Source organism: Mustela nigripes, chromosome 5 (assembly GCF_022355385.1).
Source record: "Mustela nigripes isolate SB6536 chromosome 5, MUSNIG.SB6536, whole genome shotgun sequence".
In the NCBI taxonomy this organism is placed as follows: domain Eukaryota; kingdom Metazoa; phylum Chordata; class Mammalia; order Carnivora; family Mustelidae; genus Mustela; species Mustela nigripes.
In genome coordinates, this window is record NC_081561.1 from 15,699,327 (window position 1) to 15,716,657 (window position 17,331).

Below are 17,331 nucleotides of genomic sequence, written 5' to 3' on the forward strand. Positions count from 1 at the left end.
ATATGTGCCTTTTGGAATCAGGTATCTGGCACTCTGGGGTCATTGTTGCTTTGGGGATACCGTCCCTCTCCTGGTTTTTCAGTGAGTTTTGTTTTCCCTCCTCTCTTCCCTCCTCAGTCCCAACCGGTCAGGTTGGCCTCTCTCTTAAAGAGAACAGACATTATTTTGAAGTTCACGAGATGTTTTCTTCAAAGGCCATCCACCAAAAAATTGGCAAGTGGAATCCTTCCTGAAAAACAGCCAAAGCTTTGACCAGCAGTTTTCTACAAGTCATTGGTTGAAAATAGGAGTTAGAACTAGTCCCTTGTCAAGGCCATTCATACTTTTGAGGAAGGACCACATGGTGTTCACTGACTGGTGACAATGGTATTTTCTTGGAGAATGGACCCATGGCTTTGGAGGAATCCTGCTGCTGACTATGCTTGTTTGAATAGTGAACATGGCTTTATTAATGATGACTGGCCACTGCTTCTGGAGTGTTCCTTGAGCAGTAGGACTGGAAAGTATATGCAGGCCAGGATGTTTTGCTTTTATTTTCTTTTTAACGAGGCTTAATGAAGCAGACAAAGAGTCTATTTTCCTTGAAAAAGCAAATGACTACCCTGGAGTAGAGAAGGGTCACGCGTGCTGCTGTTTAAGGACAGATTAATGGCCCGTGGCCTGTGGTGAACTGCCACCACATCAAGGGTCCATCCAGCCCATAATGTTCCAGGAGAGTCAGGTCCGTTTGCTGGACCACTTAAAGGTCCAGCAATGTGAACTCTGTTGTCACACTTTTCCCCCCCTTCGATCCACTGAGGATAGTTCTTGTACTTGTGGAGACCTAAATGGGCCAGCCTTTTGCGATGAAGGGCTGGAGAATGTTTAACATCAGGAGAGAGATGTGGGGTTTGCCTGGAGGCGCCCCCCCTTCTCTGTTGGCTAGTCTGAGGTTTGAGGCACCTGTGGAAGATAGTTTCTGCTTAAGTCCTTCAGTGTGTTGGTTTTAAGAGATTCTCTGTTGCAAAATAAGGGAGAGAAGGAAAGGAAAGGTCTTAAGCCCATTCCAAATGCACCAGCCGTAGTAAGGGGGACTTTGAGGGCACACCCCTGCCTGAGCTCGGGCTGGCCCCCAGAGGGAGTGGTCTGGGAGGGGGACCCCCAGCAGCCCGCTGGAGGCTGTGCTCTTTTCAGAGACCTGTTGCCCGCTCCATCCAGCTCGTGTACAGATTGTTTCCACGAGCTGGAAGCAGGTCCTTGAGCTCACCTAGTTTTTAGGGAAGTGAATCACTTTGAAGCAGAGATTTTTGCAAAAAAGCACCCCAAAAGCTCCATTATGCTTTGCTTTAATCAGTTCATCTCTGCCTCCCATGTTCAGGGGCGCAGGGGAGCCCCGTGCTGGGGGCACCTTCAGACCTGGTATCAGGCAGGATACCTGAGTGTCTGCTGCAACTTGCAAGCCTTCCTGTGCAGGAGTCGGGGTGGGGGTGGGGGCGGGGGCGGGGTCTGTGAATGAGATGCCCTTCACCTTAGCAGCTCCTGCAGGGTGCACCTTTCTTCAGCACTGACATTCACAGCACTCAGGACTTCAACTCTGAGTCCCAAGAGGAGAGTCGGGGCGAGATGCTCCCCAGACGCTCACCAGGAAGGCAGCAAAAGGAAAGACATCACCCCCGCCTCCCTGGGCTCAGAGAAAACTCTGAGTTTGACCCCGAGAATTCCCTTCCACCTCTGCAGCATCTTAAGGCTGGAAGGATCCTATGGCCACATGCACAGAGGGGGCAGAGGGGTTCCCGTGCCTGGGTCCTGGGAGGATTACTTCGTGGGGCAACGGCTGAGTGGGCACTGTGAACGCCCCCAATGCTGTACCCTTGAGACAAATAGACTCCCCCCATGTGCATGCAGGGAGGGCCCCTGGCTTGTGGAATTTCTGTCAGGCACAAACTGAAGGAACTTTCCTCTGCAATTAGACCCGGAACCAGCGTACAGCAACATTGTTCCAGAATATTATCGATGACGCTACAGGAGTCCCATGAAGCTGCCAAATGCTGTTCAGAAACAAATCTCTTGTCAACAGCATGGTTCAGATAGAAATAAAACGCGAACTGAGTAAGTCGAAACATGGGCTGTCGAAATGTGCCTTTTATCGCAGACCTCATGTAGGGCATAACCACAACATCTTGCCTCCCCCTACTTCCCCCTCCAAAAAAGCAGTAGGAAAACCGGTGCCTTGTGACCCTCCCCAGCACACACCGACCCGGTGCTCATAGTGGGGGCAAAGTGCGGGATTCCATTTTTTCCTCAGTTTCCTCTTCTCTTCAAGGATCTGACACAGAAGGACACACGTTTGCAATTGGCACTGTTATTTTATTAGTACGAGTATACTGAAACAATAAACTTGTACTGGTATACAGACAATTTATTTAAAACAATTTTGTTCAAATTTTGAATCAAACATTGTTTTATTATAATAATGAAATAATTTCTACCTAGAAAACCTGCAAGCACCATCAAAGAAAGGGACCATAAAATTCAATAAACAGACTCGAGTGTATCCTACAAATAGACACACCACGATTAGAAAATAGAATATGAATTCTTCCATTTTTTTTTAATATTTGTTTTAAAAAAGCTAGTGCAAGTACAATATTTTACACTGGAATTACAGAGAGTATGCACGCATATGGAAAAAAGTTCTCCTGTCACAATAAAAGCTCTTAACTATGTATGCACTTAAAATTTTCTTTTCAATAAGGTGCAAAACATTCCTTCCCTAGTTCTCCTCTGTACTGGCCATATCAGTCTGATAGTGCCCTCAAAGTTCTGGCGTCTCTTTTCCCTTGGCCGGTGGGAGGCATACAATTGGAAGTTCGGCGGGTAATGATCTGATTGTAAAACGGACTAAGGTACGAATCTCGGAGATGGCCCTGGGGCCAGAAGTTAGGACTGTCTTACCCAAAGGCCCCCCCAAAATACTGGGCAGGGTTCTCCTGAACCCTCCATTCACTTTACACTAAATGGGTTTACAGGTGAAGACCCAGGAGGAAGAAACGGCCCTAATAAGCCAAAAGGGCAGTATTCACAGAACTGAACATAACAGGTGTTAAGTTCAAGGTTCACTGACTGAACAATTTACCCCACTCCTGGACCCAAGAATGCCTTAAAGATTCAGTGGTTCGGGTAAGAACCAGAGGATACCTACACCCCCGACTTCTTGGTAACTGCTCTGTAAAGACCCGGCTCTAAGCCAGTGTCCGGCATCTCAAGACTTGACATTCCGGAGGACAGGATGTTACCCCGGCAAGGATTACTGTAAACAGCACTTCCAACGCAGGCCTTCAGACTGGCCATGGAAAAGGAGACAGGCTCGTTGGCTATCCAGACAGCAAACGAACACACAAACTAAAGGGGAAGAAAACGGGCAAAGTCTCCAATTATCTGCAGTGGAAGACTTAAGTCCTTTCAGATAAGAAAAGTTACGGAAATTCTTAGAGACCCTTACCGTATACCTACTACCTATCGGCCAAATGCACTTAATTTTAATACAGCTGAACCGTTTGTATACAAGTCACGAAGGACATGAAAAGCTGAAGCCACTGTCCACTCCCGTCATCGTACAGGTGAACGTCAGCTACCAGAAGCCTTGCATTTTAAAGAGTAAGGGAGGGGCTGAGATCCTGAATTTAAGAACTGTATGTGGGTGTGTTTAATGCTCCCGCGCGGCTGTCCAGTTTCCACTGGCTGCCTTGATTTGGAGACAAAATGGGACTCTTCTGAAAAGTTGCTCTACATTGATTTTAGCCTCAAGATTAAAGGAAAAAACCCCCCAAACTAAAGTAAAACGAGGCATTGAAATTGGAGTACATGTTTGAGCCCCCCATTTAAATGAGGTGTCGGGGGGCGGGGGGAAGACGACTGAGCGTTGTTTGTTTGTTTGTTGTCCTCATAATGAGTTCTGTTTTTCTGGTAGCTAGGATCTCTTGTTACAAACACTTCTTGTTCAGGATTATATTCTTTGGGTTTATTGGAACAAGAAGTGCGGAGCATGTCAAAAGTGATCTCTGAAGAAAAAAGGAGTTGCAAGGACTTGAGAGTTTAAACCAAGAAAGGAGCTCAGAGAAGTACTTTCAGCACAGGAATGAACAGTATTCTCAAATTGCAGAATACAGAGTTGCCCTCCCTCGGAAGAGGGCTCTATGTAACAAAAACATAAAGGAAGTGTGGGTATAGTTTAAGAGCCTTTTCTGTAGTAATTCTTCCAGGCCATAACCTCACAAATCTGATTATTTGAGACAAAACAGTTTTCTATATACAAAAAACAAAAACAAAACCAAAAAAAAAAAAAAAAAACAAAACCAAAAAAAACCCCAAACATGTAACTTTCAACCTTTATGCTTTTTTTTTTTTTTTTTTTACAAACAGGGTATGAAACTCATTGTTTCAACAGATCCATGTCTTAGAACACTGAATGAATCATTTCGACATTCATTTTTCTTTTGTGCAATTTTCAAGAACATTACCTGTACTCCTCAAAATGAGTGCTTCAAATTTTTTTCTTCTTCAGCTTCTCAAATTAGGTGTACATTAAAAAAAAGAGAGAGAGAGAGAGAGAGAAAGCAAGTTCCCACAAGGTATAGTGCTACAAGAAAAGATCCTATCCCGTAAGGTAACATATTTGAAGCGAGGTCATCTATGTAAAAGAAATCTCAGCTCCGGAGTGGAGGTGTGCAAATTCTTTGGAATTTCCCTATCAACAGAAACACAACACTGTCCGTGAAAAAAAGAGGAAACCAACCCAACACAATAGCATATGCACGTATGTGCTTTATAAAAAAGTATATTTTCTGTATATTTATTACTTGATGTGTTCCTAAATTCTCTATTTCAGAAATTCTGGGTTAAAAACACAAAGGTGGAAGCAAAGGCTTCCAGTCCACTTTAAAAAAGAAAGCGTAACTTCCTTTCCTTTTAGATCCCCACCGAAGGCGCTGGATTGGGTGCTGGATTGAGACGGCCGGCCCGTCTTTCACCTGGAATCATCGTGGGTGACTAGGAAACAGAAGTGCAAAGCCTTCTGGGAGAGAACAGACCAGTTTGTCGAGCTGCTTGTGGGTTCCGGAGACGGTAGCCATGACAACCAGCACAGCTCACAAAGCCTGGCCTCCCGTCCCAAGAGCTCTGCTGCTTCTCCCACATCTGAAATAGCATGGCATTAGTGTCTTCAAAAGCATTTTGAGATTTTTTTTTTCTCTACGAAAGAAATAGGTTTCCTTAGCAGTCACGGATGTTAAAAGGGTACTGTCAATTGTTTCCTTAAAAAACAAACAAACAAAAAGAATTCCAAAGCGACAACAACAAAAATAAATTTTGGCAACACATTTCAGTAAAGATCAAAACTATGTGCAAAGAGTGAATTTTATGATTACTAGGAGCTACTGTTCCTCATGAACACGCAGCATGATATTGCAATGTATGCCGTATCTAAGGGGTAATCCACACGATGCAGGAAATCTACACATTCCTCGGAGTTATGCAACCGTACTCCAGAGCAGGCGAAATGCTGCTTCTGGACACACCAGTGTGCCACACACACGCCAGCCCCGTCCCTGAGTAAGAGGTGAGAAAGGTTTCGCAGAGTTCCTTGTAGGGGAGAGAGGAGGGATGCTGCCACTTCCTCGTAGGGGGAGAAAAGCGCAACACACTCACCTAACAGAAAACACAGGGGCACCATTCAGAGTCAGCAATGGGGATCAACAGCCACGGGAGAAAAAAAAAAATCCCATACCAGGCCAGGTTGAGTTGGCGGGGGCGGGGGGCGGGGGACACCAAAAAACTGACCGACATAGAAAATTATCCCCAAGTCTGAACAAAAATGCAATTTGGATTTCCACTTTACAAGGTTTGAGGTAAATGGCATCCTACTCTGTATCCCCCACCCCCTCCCCATTGTGGCCCAAACAAACTTGAAATGATTCTTAAGTGAGACATCCTAAGGAACAGTCATTTTACGTATTTAGAAATCCCTATAAAGAGAGGTTCCTGTTTGTTGGTTTCTTTTCTTTTTTTTTTTTCCTTTTCGCCCTGACTGATTTCTTGGTGATTGTGTTTCGTTGTAAACGCAAAAGGCCTGCTGTTAGTACTTTAGAAATGGAAAACAGGAGAGAAAGAAAGAACTAAAGATGGCTAACTATTGCAAAGTGGACACCGTACAGAGGCACATGGCTGATCCTCGTTAAGCTTTTCGGCAGCGGAGAATGTCTACGCCTGTCATTGTTAGGTTTGCTACACAGGAGTGGGGACCAAGGCCACCCCGGGCTCACCAATGTCTGCCAACGAGACGAGGTTCCCTGTCCTCTGGATGTTCTTCCTATTGAAGAGAAAGCTGCCGCAGAGGACCGGTAACCATTGTTTGCAGGTGGCCCCTCCATGGCCACTGGCTGCATGTTCACAGCGTGCACACACACAAGCACACACACACATCGGGCCACACTTCCTGTCCATGCCCAGAGGAACGGCTCAAAGCATCAAGGACACAGACCGAGGAAGGAGGAACCTGCCCGCTCTGGAAAACACCGTGGAGATGGAATGGGTCGATCCTGGTTCTAGTTGCTCCTGGGGGCACCTGAGAAACGAACCTGCCTCTGCCCTCTCCATACTGCACACTATTCCTCGTGGCCACGGGGAGACTGCAGCTCATCCCTTGCTCTCCTCCAGTGGCTCTTTTCTGCAACGTGGTGACAGACACAAGGGGCTCCCGAAAGCTCCCAGCCCCAGCCCCAGCCCTCCACATCCTGGGCGGGAGCTCGCTGTGGGAAGCTCTCCCCTTCCTGGTTCCTCCCCTCCAGCCCCTCTCTGGCCAGAACAGGGATGATGGGCCCAACAGGGGATGAGTGTTCCCTAGAGCACACTGGTCGGGCCTCTTGGCACGGGAGGTATTGCACGCGCTACAAAAACCAAGAGAATGAAATGGGACAATGTTTAGAGAGAGCCAAGAGAATGAAATGGGACAATGTTTAGAGAGAGCCAAGAGAATGAAATGGGACAATGTTTAGAGAGAACCCATGACTGTGTTATTCCTATACCTGAAATAGAAGCACAAAAATTAATGGTGATGTTCCTATTGCTGCAAACCATGTATGTTTTCTCATTTTAGTGTCGGGTGTTGAGGATCCAGTTAGTTCAGTACTGGAAGTTAAACTGAAAGGTGGTGTGTGTGTGTGTGTGTGTGTGTGTGTGTGTGTGTGTGTGTGTTTCTGCGTCCACGTGAGTTTCTGTAAATAGTGGTACTGATGAGGACAGAGTCTCTATATGGTAGCCCCGTATTCCTCTTACCATCAAAGGTTACAGAAGGAAAAGAAAAACAAAACCTAATCATTGCAAGTGCCCTGAGCAGAATATATGGAAGATTAAGCAAGTTCTCTGAGCAGAAACGTTAAAAAAAAAAAAATACAGCACTAAATAAGCAGTATGACCCCAAGTATGGGCTCACCCAGCTCTCTGTCAGCATGCTGAGAGGGTAATGAAATCCACAGAAAGTCAAGGACCAGTTCTAGCTGTTCTAAACCTATTCAAATGTTTTTGGTACACCCCAGAAAACGGTTTATAAATATCATTAGTTCTGGTGAGAGCTCAATATAATGAAATACTCGACAGCCAAAATGTGGGTCGACATCAGAATTTTTTTTTTCAAATTTGTGAAATGCAAGAAGTACTCCTTTCAGTGGTAAAAGAAAAATCCAATTAAGTACTTAGTATTTGTTCAGAGAGACTGCAGCCATTCCAAGTAAGAATATTTAAAAATTTCTCCCTACCTATAAAACTATTTTTTTAAAAAGCACTTTAAGACACTCACTCAAAACCCACAAACAATGTTTCAGGTCTCTGGGGATGAAAATTTTAAACTGTGAAATATACCCTTTCTGGGTTTGTACCAAACATGAAAATCTTGATTTGATTTCCGGTGGAAAAAAAAAAGTCATTCTGAAAATAACAGTAATTTCAACAATGATAAAGTAATTTTTTTTAAAAAACTTGATCACATATATAAATGTCTTTATGGAAAACTTTCTTAATGAGTCTGAAGAAAATTCTCAGAGTTGTCCTGCTATGACCTTTTTTTTTTTTTTTTTTTTTTTTTTTTGTGACAGATGTGGTAGAAAGACCAAAATGAATTTTGAAAGGAACATAACCTTATAAAACGGCCTAGAGTTTAGGCAGGTTAGAAAGTAATTTTGCTACATTTATTTATGCTCGTTCAGTCCCCCAAACCTTTCCCACAATGTTATTGGATAAAAACTGCAGGAATATCACACAAATTATAAACTCAAGATGTGCAAATTGCAAGGCTCTTTAAAAGTTCATCTTAAAAAGAAAAACACTGGACAAAAATGAGTATTCTTTTTTCCATCCCTTTTCTCTCAGTTTCTCTGCCAGCTCTGCATAGGCCTTTAATTCTTTCTCAAACATCAAAGTGAAAAGTGCCTTCTGTGAGGCGGTACTCGGTGGCCATTGTCACGTACTAGTTCATAATTCACATTCACCCCTTTAAACCACATTGAAACTTCCAATATCTTGCTCGTGAGAAACTCTGCAGAGCTGAAATGTAGTTACAGTGTTGGAAAAAAAAAAAGAAAGCAACTTAGTTTTTTTGTTTTGTTTTGTTTTTTTCTTCCCAAAGAGTTTAAAGGGAGATACAGTACTTGTTGAATGATAGACCAAGATGCTTGGTAATAAAGTGTGAACAGCATTTTAAGTGCTTAGAGATAGTAATATATATGCTCATCTTCAAAATCTAATTCCTCAGTCACACTGGAATCTCAAAAAAGTGGCACCCGAGTTGTCCATAGTCATGAACTATAAACAGTACTAAAGTTAAAAGACGAGATTTGCAAACCCAATGCAAGAGCTCCCGCGGCTCTCTGAAGGGCAGTTCGCGCCTACCTCTTGGGAGCGAAGTCAAAGTGATAACCTGATTGGTTTTCCTAACACTGCACGGAATCCAGAGTGGGTGTCCGCCCTCTGCCACCCCGGCCGCCGCCCCCCCACCCCCACCCCCCACCGTGCGGGGCACTGGCCAGCAGGAGCTGCCCAGCCCACCGGGACACCCCGGAGACATCACTGCGCTAGTAAAGCAGAAACGAAATCCCACGTGTGGCAGTTGCTCTAAAAAAATATCAGTGCAGTCAGGCCCCATAGGGGGAAATATATATCTATAGGATTAAAAGTTGCTTTTATTGTAAAATATGTTGGGGGGTGGGGGGGGGAGGATCTTCTGCACGGTTAGCTTCCCATCTGCTGTCTGAGTGAGGCCCCCGATCGGGCCCTGCTGAGTTCCTGTGTTGGTTTTGCCGGGAGAACCTCACCAGGACCTTCCCCCTGGACCTCCAGTCCCGCGCGGAGGGCCGGAGAGAGTGGGCCGGAGGGAGGCAGAGGGAAGGGGAACCTCCCTGGCCATGCACCTGTGCCCCCCACGTGCACGCACCCCCGCGGGAGCACACGCACGCGCGCACGTCCGCACCCCGGACTGCTCCCTGCCCCGCAGAACTTCTCCGGGAAAGCGGCGGAAGTCAGCGCCCGGTGGAGGCTTCTGTGTGGCTGGAAAAGGCAGGTGCTCGGAAGCCACATTTCGTTTCTACCAGGACGCCCCAGAGCCTGCGCGGGGAGGGGGGGGTGGTGGCCTGCCCTGGCCGTCCCCCCTCCACCCCCCAACCTGCCACTGTCACTGCCAGACACTCCCGGAAAAGCAAGTGCACCCATCTCCTGCGCACCGCCGGCTGTAACTCTAATGACAAGGTTAGAACAGAAACCTAAAGAGGGTAACATGTAAATACTGTGTTATTTAGCCTACAGTACAGTAATCTGGATACAAATGATAAGGGAGAGCCGAATTTCCTTTCCCCACACTGCCTCTACTTGCCTACATTAGACCGGCCTTCAATGCAAATCTTAACCTCCTGAGGAATTAGAGAAGGCTTAGGAAGAGTCAAAGGTGGCTCGTCTTCTGACTTCTCCAGTTTGCGGGTCTCCGGAGCCGACCACCTCCTCTTCCTCGTTGCCATGGGCTTGCTGGGTTCTGTTTTGGTGAGCAAGGGCGCTGCGGGCAATCCTATTTTCTCCGGAAACTTGAGTTCGCCATTCTCAGACAGCATCTGGGCACTTCCCTGGTTGATGCCGTTCTCCTGCTCGGCGTACCTGTGTCTGCTGCCTGCCAGGATGTCGGTCTTTGAATGCTTCAGCAGGACGCTGGCGGGATCCACGGGCGGGCCCTTTTTAACAGAGCCGTTCTTCAGGTTCTTGAGGGTCAGCGAGATGCAGACATCCCCAACTGAGAGTTTGGAACACGGCAGATCAAAGAGCTGGCTGGTTCTCTCCGGGCAGCAGGATGACCAGCCCTGTCCAAACACAAAAAAAGGGTACTCTACCAAAACCTCCACGCTGACCTGTGGAAACAGTGAGAGACAGGGAAAAGAGCAGTGAAGACATTTTCTTCTTGTTTTAGGTCATACACATCCACATGTGCATGAGCCAGATTTGGGAGGATGCGAGAAGACTTAGCTCTTCTTCCTCATCCACCAATACAAGCCTCATCCACCAACACACACAATTGAGGCTCTTAATTATTGACCACGTATGGGTGTTGGTTAGGCGCCAGTAAAAGCCCCTTTAGTGTTCAAAATATTGTATTATTTTATTTTTTAAGATTTTATTTATTTGTCAGAGTGAGCACAGGCAGACAGAGTGGCAGGCAGAGGCAGAGGAAGAAGCAGGCTCCCTGCTGAGCAAGGGGCCCGATGTGGGACTCGATCCCAGGACGCTGGGATCATGACCTGAGCCGAAGGCAGCTGTTTAACCAACTGAGCCACCCAGGTGTCCCTCAAAATATTATTTTATGAAGTATCAGCTTTCTAGCTGGCCTCCTTTAGAACAGATGGATGGGCCCCAAGGATGCGGAACAGGTACTTAGGGTTCAGCACTGAGCAAGTCTCTGTTGGTGACTGGAGCTCAAGATACAGTCCTGCACTTTATCCGCTCACTGGGTCAACACTATTCTCATGTATTACAGAGCTAATTAGAGTGAACTTGTATCCAGGCTCCCGTAGGCAGCGCTTACCTGTTTATCATTGTATCCCTTGCTCCGAAAAGGGACCCTGGCACATGGTTGAAGCTTCGTATTTATTGGATAATGAGTGTGTATTCAGGAACTGAGGGGAGCAGAACCACTGAAGGCTGGAGTAAAGAGGAAGAGCTTTCCTGGGACCCCGAAGGCTGGGCAGCATGTGGAGAGGTTTGAGGAGTGGACAGTGTTGGGTAGAGGGTAAAATTTAGGACACAGAGGGCTCGTGGACTTGGCCCATCCAAGGTCAAGTACCAGGTATTCGAATGAGCCTGTGCACTGGTTTGAAGACAGATATCTAAAGTGGGGGAAGCTCAGTATCCTCTCAAGAGTTTGCTGTTTTCTCTACCACCATGTGCCATGTGCGCACTGTGCTAAGGAAATAAACTGAAAATCCAGTCCTAAAGTAGTTCACAATCAGGTGGGCAAACGGGCACGTGAACATAATTGCGGATCAACGTGGTGAGTAGGATTATAATACCTGAATACCAATATTAAGTTGCTGGAGGGCAGAGGAAAGGCATAGGTCAGTTTGAAGATGAGGTGACTCAAAGAAGTCTTCCCGGGTAAGAATACACGGGGCTAAGTTTTGAAACACTGGGGGGTGGAGTACAGGTGTGGATGCAAGGAGAAGACACTCCTGGAAGTAGGGATAGGTGAGCAAAGGCAGGGAGATAGTGTCCAGTGAAAATCCTACTGTTACCATTAAACCAGGCTGAAAGGCACTTGAGGTTCAAACAGTTTAATTTTCATAGAAATTTATTATCTTTGACTTTATGCTATATAAAAAAAGAAAAAAAAAACAATGAAGTAGGTTCAAAGAGTCAGTTTCCAATAGCTTTTCTCAGGGTGGTACACTAGATAGTCTGGAACACTCTTCTCACTGAGGACAACTAAATACTCTGAACAAAAACCAAGCAAACAAAAACTAAGAGAAAAATGTAAAACATGATTTTTTTTTTTTTTTATGGCATTAGACAGAAAATAAGATAATGAAAAACCACGGGGTAAGGCTCAGAAAAGGGTGATGGTTGAGAGATTTAAACCTATTTTCCCCCGAGGGCATCTGCACATTCCAAATTTGAGCAGTTTCAAAACCAAGTAGACCTCTGGTAATCTCCAGGGGATGGGGGAGGGGGACAGTAGGGAATGAAATTCAGGGTCTACCCTTCTGGTGTGCTAAGGCAGGCTGCTTTCCGGTGAGCACCATTTTTTTGGGCTGTGACCCCAAAGTGCTGAGTGCTGTACTCTAGGAGTAAGGTGAACCAGAAGTAGACAGGCCCTCTCAAGGTCCGAAGCTCAGATTTTGATCATCTTAGCCCCTAAAATTGGGTTAAGGTCATGAATTATTTCCACAGTTTTTCAAATAAAAGACACTCAATTAAAAAAGAGGGACAAAGTCCATGAACAGACCAGAGGACATGAATAAAAAACCAATAGAAACAACAGATAATAGAAACAGACCCAAAGCCCGGGGGTGGGGGTCTTCTGAGGTAGAGGCATCAGACACAGACTTTAAAATGACCTATGTTTATAATATTAAAGGAGGTTAAAGACAAGCTTGAGGATTTTGGTAGAGAACTAGAATCTGTTTTCAAAAGATCATGGAAATTTTGAATAAAGAAACATACATTCACTAAAATCAGGAGAACACTATGGATTTTCCAACAGAATAAATGTGGGTCATGACAGAACTGGTGAAGTGGATTCCTGAGCTGCTGCTTTGGAAGACATAGAGACAAAAAAAAAAAAAAAAAAAAAAAAAGTTAGCACAGAGGAGAGGTGAGAGACATAGAAGACACCTTGAGAAGACCTAACAGACACGTAAATTGAATCATACCAGGAGGAGAAGGAGATAATGGGGCAGAATGAATATTTTTGAGGAGACAATAGCTTGGAATTTTCCAAAATCGGTATAAGAAAATAATCTGCAGATTCAAGAAGGCCTAACCCCCAAGCAGGAAAAAGAAAAAGAAGTTCTTACCCCAGCAGGGCACAGTTTAACTGCTACAAACCAAAGACAGGAAAAGAAAATTCCTGAAGTCTCCAGAATAAAATATACATTACCTCCAAATAGACAACAATTAAATTCATAGTTGACTTCTCACTAAAAAGAAAGGAACTGTTTTCGGAATCATGTGCCTTCTCACCTGATCAAAACTCGCACTGAACAATGAGTTCTGGGTTGCAAAAGAGGATTTGTTTTTCCCACTTGTCTAAGTCTTTGTCTATGAGCTAAACGAAACCAAAAGCAAGAAGTCTGTCCGTATTCAAGCGGAGATCAGAGAAGCCCAACCATAAGAAGTGTGGGCTGACTGACAGCGACAACTGTGGGTTGAACAAAAGTTCTTTGTAAAGGGGTTATTTTGAAGATTATGATTCCCACTTTGGAGGAGCTAAGGTGATCGGCAGTGGAAGGACTCCCATGTGAAATGCCTTAAATAAAAATGTACTGACTTAAAAAAATGGAACTGTTTTGTTTAGAAGACAATGGGATATCTTTAAAACACTCAAGAAAAAGACTTGCCAATCAAGTCTTTGGTCAAAAAGAGCCTTCAGGAAGGAAGGCAAAATACATTTTTCAGAAAAACAGTAATTAAAAGAATTAACCACTAATAGATATGCACTAAAGAAAATACTACTGAGTATTCCTTATATAGAGAAAAAAAATCAATCTAGATGGAAGTTTGTAGATGCAGAAAGGAATAAGGAACAATGAAAATGGTAGATGTAGGTAAATCAAAATAATATTGACTATATATAATAATATTTAAAATGTTTTGTTGACTTTTATATGCAGGCACACATACACAAACACAGAAGTAATTAAAATATCATCCTCCCAAACCCTAAAAAGTAGTAAATTTCCATGTGATATGCACTGTGGCTTTCTATTTTACCTACTTTATCTTTTTTGGTAACTATGATTGGTTTAGTTGTACACACACTTCTTGAATGATATATTTTATTTGTTTCATAAAAGTCATAAGTATTTTTAGAGGGAACAACTAGAGTGAATATTGAAGTTTACTACTCTAGTGCGTGTGTGAACGTGAGCCCATATAAATGTGCGTATTTTCAGGGGGAAATTGTTCTGGGCTATATTAACAACATAAAGAGAGCTAAACATTTTTGAGTGTCTACCACCTGTCAAACATTTAGGTACAAACTCCCCAAAAAGTATTTTGTTTATGCTCACAGCAGATTAGTGAATAAAAAGTACTAGTGTTCCAATTTTACAAATAAGGAACTACAGTCTCAGAGAGATTAAGTCACTTGCCTAACATCCTAACGATGAGCTGATGGAATAGTGATTTAATCCCAGTCTTTGGTCCCCCAAACCCATTTTCTTTCCCTTTGATCCTATCTCTGCCCCTGTGAACAAAGATACTACAATGCCATAAAAGAGATGAATGTAACATTTCTACTACCCCCACCAGTGAGAAATATTAGCTGAAATAAGTAAGATCCAATGGCACAAGCTCATCGCTTTATTTCATGGTTCAGCAAATCGTGGAATAGTGTCTGCCCTGTACCTACTCATACAATTCTAATCTCCTTACATAATGGGTGAGGAGGCTGATATTTAATTATAGAACTACATTATATCTCACACACATATGTATTTGCATTTTTGTATGTATGAAGATAGCTACAAGTTACAGTGTCAGATGGGTATGCCCAGCCAATTCCAAGTGGGAGGACCATAAATCCGGTCTCAAACCCCTTAGAGCATTAACATCATATGCCATGCAGAAGGAACGAATCCTACTTGAAGTGGGGATTGTTTAGTTGCAATTGAAAGTCACAGAAACAGAGTTCTCAAGTGTAAAGACCTCCTAAGAATCTGTTTGCCTATCCCCACTTAACACTGGTCAGAGGTAATGTGATGTCTGTAACACTACAAACCCTACTTCTAAACACACTGCCTCTAGTATGCTTTGCATTTTCCTACGTGATCCCCTGTACTCGGGTAGAGTCTGTCTCCTTGCCGACACCTGCTAATGGTCAAGTTCTTGATGTGTGAGCCCTATTGTATGAACTCCTCCGAGTGGCCAACATTTCAAGCTCTGAATGTCACATTTACTGTATCCTTGTAGACAAATCTAACTGAAAATGTCCACACGTTACCAAGTATCTGTAGATGCATTTTTAAGATGAAGTATCTCCAAGGCCTTTATGAGAGGTAACATTACTGATCACTCCGAAAGCTATGCTGGAGACATATATGCTTCCCATTAGACGGATCATAATTTTTTTTTGGGGGGGGGCACTTTGAAAGCCCCTTATTACTCTTTTATCTCAACACTCCCAAGACAAGTCTTAGAATTAAATGTTGTAATGTGGTCCGTAGCTTGAAGAGCCTACCTAAAAATTCATGAAAGTGACAAGGCGAGAAAAGAGCATTTGAGCCCTGGACTAAAAAGAGCTGATAATAATAGAATTTATTTTTAACCTGGTTAGGTTGGGGGAAGATCTTCTCCACCATTTCAAAGGCTTGCTTTGGGTCCCTTCCTCCTAAATTCTAGCTTTGTCTCCTTCCAGAGAAGCTCTGCTGTCCTGGGAAAGGCATCACATCACACATTCTCAGCTGGGTCTATGCAAATTAGGAGCAAAAGACTATTCAGCTGATCTGATTGTTGTAAGCAATAGGCAGGAGAGCTCTGGCCGAATGTTATTTTTGTTCTCACTAATTACTTACCCTCGCTAATATTTATCCTCACTAATATTTTTCTCCTCCCTAATTATGTAGACTGAATTATCTAGATAATGCATTTTGGGGGTCTGCATCTATGTGACCTCAAATGAGTTTTTTCCTCTTTCTTTGGTGGAAGTCAAACTCTTACTGCACATATCTCAAATAAGCCCACTAATGTCTTCACAACAAATCTATTTTTATTTCATAATTGGGTTTGTCAGGAGGACACAAACCTTCTTAAAGGTTAACTGATCATTAACAGTTAATGAAGAAATCACACCGAGGGCTTTTTTGGTGGGAATATAGATGGTTAGGTTAATCTCCTTGGAATTCCCTTGGCGAGGAGCATTACCCACCTCAAAAACCCTGTCCTGTTTTGGAGATGAAATAAAGAAGGTGGGATTTTGTGACATGAGGTTACTTGAAACCAGAATGTTCAGTCTGTGAACTGCTTGAATCTGAGGCCCACGTGGGTCGTCCCCAATGGTGTCAGGAACTTCAAGATATTATTGATTGAGTATACATGCTCCAGAGTTTACAGTTTTAGTAATGTTCAATACGTAGCCCTGAGTACCTGCTAAGTGTTTGGGACTACAAAAGAGTACCTCTGGTTGAAGATCCAGTTCTTGCCTTCCGTGGGGGAGATAGAACATGCGCACGAAACAAGAAACTTCACAAGGGCAGAGTTGGACAGTGGCAGCCATATTATCTGATGATATCCACTAGGGTGTCTACTGGCAACTCAAACTTCACGTGTTCTGGATAGCCCTACCGGTATGCCCTTGCTCTGGTGTACTGGTGCCTGCTTGTTCTTCATCTCCATGAAGGGCATCCCCACTCTTCCAGGAGTTTGGGTCAAAGTGCTGGGAATCATACTTTACTCAGCTCTTTCTCACCCTGCACATCTCCAAATTATAAGCAAATCCTGTTGGTTCCATCTTCCAAATGTATCTAGAATGAGACCATTTCTTCTTGCCTCCACCACCACTTTCCTGGCCAAGCCAGCTTCCCACTGGGAGAAAATGCCGCCACGAACAAGACAATATGGTCTGCATACCGCCCTGCCACCAGTCCCTGCACTGTAGTGACCATGATCTCCTCGTTGAACTCTGAAAGACAGGAGACTCCAGGTCTGTGCATCTGCTGTTTCCTCCATTTGGGATCCTTCCTGCCCTGTGTACTGCTGCCTCCCATTCCCCTTTCCAGAGAGAGCCTCACAGACCACCACCCTATTTAACGTAATGACCCTCCATCCCCAGTATTCCTATCCTCTCTCGGCTGCTTTATTTTTTTCCCCATAGCACTTATTATATTTGCTTATGTATTTGTTTGTGTCATCTCTTTCCCCAAACTCCCCCAAGACTCTATGCTCCACGAGGGTGCAGATATTGCCTGCTTTGCTCATTGTTCTCTCACCAGAGTGCAGAATACTTCCTGGAGTGTAATAGGTGCTCAATAAACATCTGAAAGCATAACCAGTTCTGTGTTCGCTTTCCCTACGTAAGAACACTGCAATGGCACGAATGGCCAACAGAGGTCA

General features: G+C 44.2%; 1 protein-coding gene and 1 non-coding gene across 7 annotated transcripts in view; both read right to left on the reverse strand.

The window, feature by feature from the left end:
• Positions 1 to 2,325: 2,325 nt before the first annotated feature.
• The window catches only part of ATXN1 (ataxin 1), a 401,017-nt gene continuing 386,011 nt past the window's right edge, over positions 2,326 to 17,331 (reverse strand). For all 6 annotated transcript variants that reach the window (XM_059399501.1, XM_059399500.1, XM_059399497.1 and 3 more), the window contains one exon: positions 2,326 to 10,418. In XM_059399501.1, coding sequence (XP_059255484.1) covers positions 9,888 to 10,418 — 531 coding nt within the window. In that variant the 3' untranslated portion in view covers positions 2,326 to 9,887. The remainder of the gene's footprint in view (positions 10,419 to 17,331) is intronic.
• On the reverse strand, positions 13,228 to 13,352 carry LOC132018898 (small nucleolar RNA SNORA40). The gene has a single exon (XR_009404671.1). It is a non-coding gene; the product is annotated as a small nucleolar RNA SNORA40 (small nucleolar RNA).